The sequence below is a fragment of the Diabrotica undecimpunctata genome, chromosome 6, assembly GCF_040954645.1.
Source record: "Diabrotica undecimpunctata isolate CICGRU chromosome 6, icDiaUnde3, whole genome shotgun sequence".
Taxonomy (NCBI): domain Eukaryota; kingdom Metazoa; phylum Arthropoda; class Insecta; order Coleoptera; family Chrysomelidae; genus Diabrotica; species Diabrotica undecimpunctata.
In genome coordinates, this window is record NC_092808.1 from 23075493 (window position 1) to 23081492 (window position 6000).

Sequence of the window (6000 nt, forward strand, 5' to 3'; positions counted from 1 at the left end):
TCATTTACAGTAAGCTAAGGTTGGTACAATGTAAACTGTCAATTGTATTTACTTTTAGAACAAAATAAAGTTAGTCTTAACTGTATACTCTACTGGTTCGTTCCATTTAAGAGTTTTAAAAAACATTGTTGGTTGAAAAAAATTGAATTTAACAAATCATTGAACAGGTCATTTTGATAGGAAATTTAATTCTCTACAAAAAATATGGTATAAAATATTTACTAGAAATGCATGAGTTAGCCAAAAAAAAAAACAAAAAGTGCACAAAAACAAATACAACAAAGTCTAGTCTAAAAATAATTCTTAATATAAGTAAGAGGTTTTCAAAAAATAGAAAAATATATAAAAATACAAGTGATAAAGAAAACAAAAGTCTTTTATAGCTCCTTCAAAACAATTTCCCAGGGTTGCCTAATTAACTAATTTAAATTTTTTAAAGGAACTCGAATACTCATTTAATCTTCCATGTGTAAAAGAAATCAGTGATAATACAAACAGAACTGGATTGCAAAATTAATATGCAAACATAGAAAACATATCTCATTTTATTACCTACACTATTATTTGGAAGATAATTTTAAATTTTTCATAACAAATTTTCAGAAAACAGTAACATGCTTTTTAAATTTACCTATGAGATAGTTTGCTTAATAAATTTTCAAGAATGAATTTTGAATTTTATGAAATGTAAAAATAATTTTTTACTAATTGCACAAGCAACTTGTAATGGGAAAAGATTGATACCCATGGTTCCATATCTATATCAATGATTTTTTGTTCTAAAATTTATTCTGAATTTCACACTTTTCATTTGGAGCATCTTCAAATTAAAGCTATAAACCATCTACCTGAGATATTTCTAAAAAAATTAGGTTCACTAGAGCAACTTTTTATTTTTGTATATATTCTGACTGGACTAAGTACTGTATATACTGCTGCTGTTACCACAGCTTAGACTTTGGAAATAGTCACAAATATAAACTCTGTATCAACAGATACAATGGAAAACTTACATTTTAATATTAAAAAATAAGTAACTAACAAAATGATAAAGTATATAAAATTAATACACAAAAGACATAAAAATTATTATATATAATATAGCCATAACAGAAAACAAACTAGCTAACCAATAAAATAATTAATGAAGCTGAGGCTGTAGCCATAGCGATGAAGTAGACTTAAAAAAAGATTTAATAAAAATTAAGTTTTACTCGAAATATATCTAGAAAAACATGATCTGATGAGAGAAGTAAAAAATGGGATCTAAAGAAGGAGAAAAGAGAAAATTGCACATGCAAAAATGTAAAATAATTGTCTAAACTTGTAATTACACTTTAAACAATATTATATTAAACAATTGCTATATAAGAGGAAACGTTATATTTGTTTATTGTAGCAGATGGTATAGGCACTATAAATAAGTCAATCAATTATCACTAACCTAATGGTGATGTTAATGAGATCATTATCTTTGTGACATTCCTTTCCATTTGAATCCTTTACCTCCTGTTCGTTAATTGTGTTAGAACATTCACTTTCTTCAACATTTTCTCCCGTACCCGTAGCCGTACCATTGTTTAAATCATTCTCGAGCTTTTCAGTATCTGACGGTATAGACTGATATTTGTCAGTCCTTATATCATTTTCCATTGCTACCGAATTGAATTCGGTATTGTTTAAAACCTTTGAGGCAAAATTACACAATATTTTATCGAATTTACAGCTAAAACAGCTTGTTTGCACCGGAACATTTTATTGTCAACTCAAATCAGCTGGTTTTCAATGGACGACAGTCTAGAAGGAAAGCAATGAATTAACCAGGGATGCAGTGTTGCCACGATTAAACGATAGAAAATGTTTATAGGATATCGAAAAGGGGTAAATTAACATAAGAAAGAGTAAAATAAGCATAAGGTAGGAAGTTTAATTAAGGTAATTAGAAAATGATATAATATATAATACTTTGACACATCTTAATTTATTAATAATTACCACATTTTTAACGAAAACATTTTTTTTTCATTTTTAAACTGGAAGCTGGGAGTATAGAATAATTGCAATATTATTGGGTTTGTGTAAATACATATGTATTTTTGTATTTATTAAAATATAGGAGAAACGATTTTAGCGATATTATAAATAAATCTCTAGATGCCGTATAAGTCTGCAGTAACGGCAACAGGGTGTGACGATATCAGTGGAATGAACAAAACTCGTACATCGGACACGGGACGATTCCATATATTTCGATTATCACGAATGAGTTCAATTAATTATCGGTTTATGTAATTGTAAATTTTTATTAAATATAATGATTGACATTATTAATTAATATGTTCAGAGCACAGTTTTGGTAACATTATGTTTCTTAGTTTGTTTTTTGATTATTCATTTTTATAGGTGTTCTGTGGGTAATACAAACTTGTCGACAGAACACAAAATACTTAATTCATTTTATTTTCTATTAATTATATATTTTCGTAGTTACTAAGACTTTGGCACAGATCGAAGTGACTCCTCTTTTTGCTACAACGAAACGCCACTGCAATGTTTATTGAGTTAAATAAAGACCATGGCTGTATGCATGATGCCATGCACCTAACCCTCTTATCTATGACTTGAGTAGGGTTCTAGGGAGTAGGGAAGTATAGTGATCGTGATGAGTGGGCAATACAATTTTATTCTATACATAAATACAAAGCTAACAAACTACTGTTTTCTCACAATAATTGAAATATGACAGTGTGCCGGAGAAAGAGACATTTCTGTACCAGGAAGTTTTTTTCTGCACAGGTCCATGTAACATTATAAACATCATATTAGTTATACTATTTTTGTCTCATTAAATAACTGAACGTACTAACTCACTAACTGAGTGCTATTTAGTTACCCGATTCCCTGAATACTAAAGTTTGTCAGTAATCAATCTACTATCAATAATATTTTGCATTTTAAAATGTAGTGCATAATTCCATCCAGTCTATATTTAATATATTTATAATGAAATTGGAAAGTTATTTTTACTATCTATTCAGTAAGTTGAGAAATGCAAAGTACCGTTCAAAAAACTGTGCTAGATAGTCTTTAAAATTCAACCGGACAACGGATACTACTATATGAATTTGAGGTGTAGGACGGCACATGACATGCTCTCGATTAGAGGGGAAGAAGTGGAGGCGGACCTAGTCATTGTGTCTGAACCAAATAAGAAAATAGTGACCAAAAGTGGTGGTTTTCGGACAAGAGACAACATGTTGGGTTGGGATCTTCGTACGAAATAAAGAACTGAGGATAAAGGCATGTCAAACTAAAGAGGAATTCCTCATTTTAGACCTTGAAATCTTCGTACTGGTGGCGATGTACATCTCCCTAAATATCATTTTGAGTGATTATTGAAACTCCGCTGACGAAATAACGAACCACATAGCCAGGAAAGAGAAGTTAGTAAAAGCAGGAGACCAAGATGTAAAGTCAATAGGTACTTTGCGGAACATCGGCAAACCATAAGAGAGATGCCTATTCAAGTAATTGAAATAATTCAAGCTATGAATTTGGTCGTATTAATTAACGGAAAGGCAACATTCGAAAGAGGGGACAGACAAGCCACGTCGATGTAACGATCCCGACTAAATAAAAGTAGAAGAATGGGATAAACGCATCATAAATATATCCTATGCAATGGAAGAGAAACATGAAAGCCAAGGAAATAATAAGAAAAAACTAAAAGAATGACATAATGGGACACCCACATAATGGGACACCCACATAATTTTGAAGCTGGATATGAAAAAATTAAAGAGCTAGTCGGGAGATGTTGCCCACGGGAAAGAAGTATGAGCACCCGCCCATAATATTGGGCACTTAACATTAGAAGTTATAAGAAGAAATTACAACTAATTCAGAATAAAGTCACCAGAAACAGGGAAAAGAACCGACTAGTGGAAGAGGCGGCTTTAACTAACCAGATAAATAAACAGTGAAAAGAGAAGGTACTTGAAAGAACTATGCGAAAGCCTGGAAAATAACATCTGAGGGGATGCATATAGGTAAGATTGAAGCAAGATAACTCAAAGGAAACCTACACTTTCAAATAATAATACCCACAAAACGCCAACAAATGGCTTCACAATGGAAGTGGGAAAGACACTAAAAACAGGAAAGTCACCCGGATTTGACAGAATAACGCCGGAAATAATAAAAACCATTATCGAGGAAAAGACTGAAAAATTACTACATTTTGGCTGAAAAATTCCCCACGCTATGGAAAGCAGCAAACCTCATCTGCATCCCTAAACCTGGAAAAGAAATAGAAGAACCGGGTGCTTTTAGGCCAATATGCTTGATAAATACACTAAGCAAGTTATTCGAAATCCTTATATATAAAGTCAAGGCTCAAAAATAAGTAGGCGAAAAGGGAGGCCTATCGGACCGGCACTATGCTTTCAGGGATTAAAAATCTGCCATAGACGCCATAAACAGTATAGTAAGGGAGAAAGAATCCAGAGGTAAGTGGATAATTATGAGCTGGGGCAAAATCATAAGATTATTAGAAGAAATAGAAATATCCCTATACCTGCAGATCGTGGTGAGGGATTCACACACATCTGTGAGGGCTCTCTCTGGATTGTACTCTATAACGACATACTGGTGATAGACCTAAGAGGGGATACAGGCAATTACGTATGCACACAACTTAGTCAAACTAATAGAGCACTTCGATAATGGGCTAATAATGGATAGGACAAATACAGCTCTGGATGTGGCTAGAGGAGAGAGAACTAACGAGAAGAAGTACACAGAAGACGGAGTCCATAATCCTCAAGGGCTCAATAGCCAGAGAGCATTTTCTTCAGCTTGGAAGAAAAAAGTAACCTAGCTGTCCTATCCGAGCTTCATTGAACATATATGTCATGAATAAAACCGATCAAAGAGCAGCGTTAACAAAGATAATGCCAAACGTAGAAGGTCCAGGGAGAAGTAGAAGAATTCTTATGAAAAAAGACGATAAGAAATAGCTAGAAAACTACAGACATAATAGCGGACAGCTGGGAAGCACTATAACGTCTTATTAGATACAGGAGAACAATTTGATTTAAAAATTAATACAGAAAAACTATGGTAAAGGTGGTTAGCAGAACACCGTATATACATTTAAGTATAAAACATGAACGGTCACAATATTAGTAAAGTCTCCAAGTTCAGATATCTCGGAAACTGCAGACTTTGACCCAAACAGATATGTAGCAGAATTTACTAAACAAGAACAATATTTATGAATATGAGTACTCTGCAAAGAGTCTTAATTTAACGGTACGGTGCCGTTTTATGAAATGTAACACTTATTCAGTGCTGCTGTATGCGATGGAAACTTGAACAATAACAGATAACGTCATGAATCGCCTTGAAGCCTTCGAAATGTGGATGTTTAGGAGAATCCTTAAAATTCTCTAGACGGATCATGTAATCAATGTCGAAGTAGAAAAAAGAAAACTGCTGCAAATAATGAAGGGAAGGAAATCAGTCTACTTGGGTCACACATTTAGGAATTCCAAGAACCAATTTTTGAAACTGATTATAGAGATGATTGAAGAAATAAAGCATCGAGGGGAAAAAATACTCATCATGGCTAACGAATATAAGGAAAAAGACAAACCTTAACGCTTATGAACTTTTCAGAGCTGCACAAGATCTAAACGAGTATGCCAGAATTCTCGGCAACATTCAGTAAATGATAAAGGCACCTCAAGCAGAATTGAATCGCCCCTTCTACAGGTTTTATTGGTTAACCGTATCTACGAGTACACAGTTTTATCAGTATTCTTGTAGTTGGTTAAACTTACAGACGCCTACGAAGATGGTTCGATTTCTGATATTTAAATACTTCAAAATTTTTTTACGTACATTTTGAGGCATATAATGAAATATGTTTATTGTTGAAATGTATTTATTGTTTTTATAAGACAAATTTGAATTGATATTGTTCTGAATCTATTAACT

The 6000-nt window shown here is 32.7% G+C and overlaps 1 protein-coding gene across 1 annotated transcript in view; it reads right to left on the reverse strand.

Annotated features, from left to right (window-relative positions):
- Positions 1-1813, reverse strand: part of LOC140443286 (uncharacterized) — a 46313-nt gene extending 44500 nt beyond the window's left edge. The window contains exon 1 of the mRNA XM_072534444.1: positions 1445-1813. Within this exon, the coding sequence (XP_072390545.1) occupies positions 1445-1653 (209 nt within the window). The 5' untranslated portion in view covers positions 1654-1813. The remainder of the gene's footprint in view (positions 1-1444) is intronic.
- Between the last annotated feature and the right edge of the window lie 4187 nt (positions 1814-6000).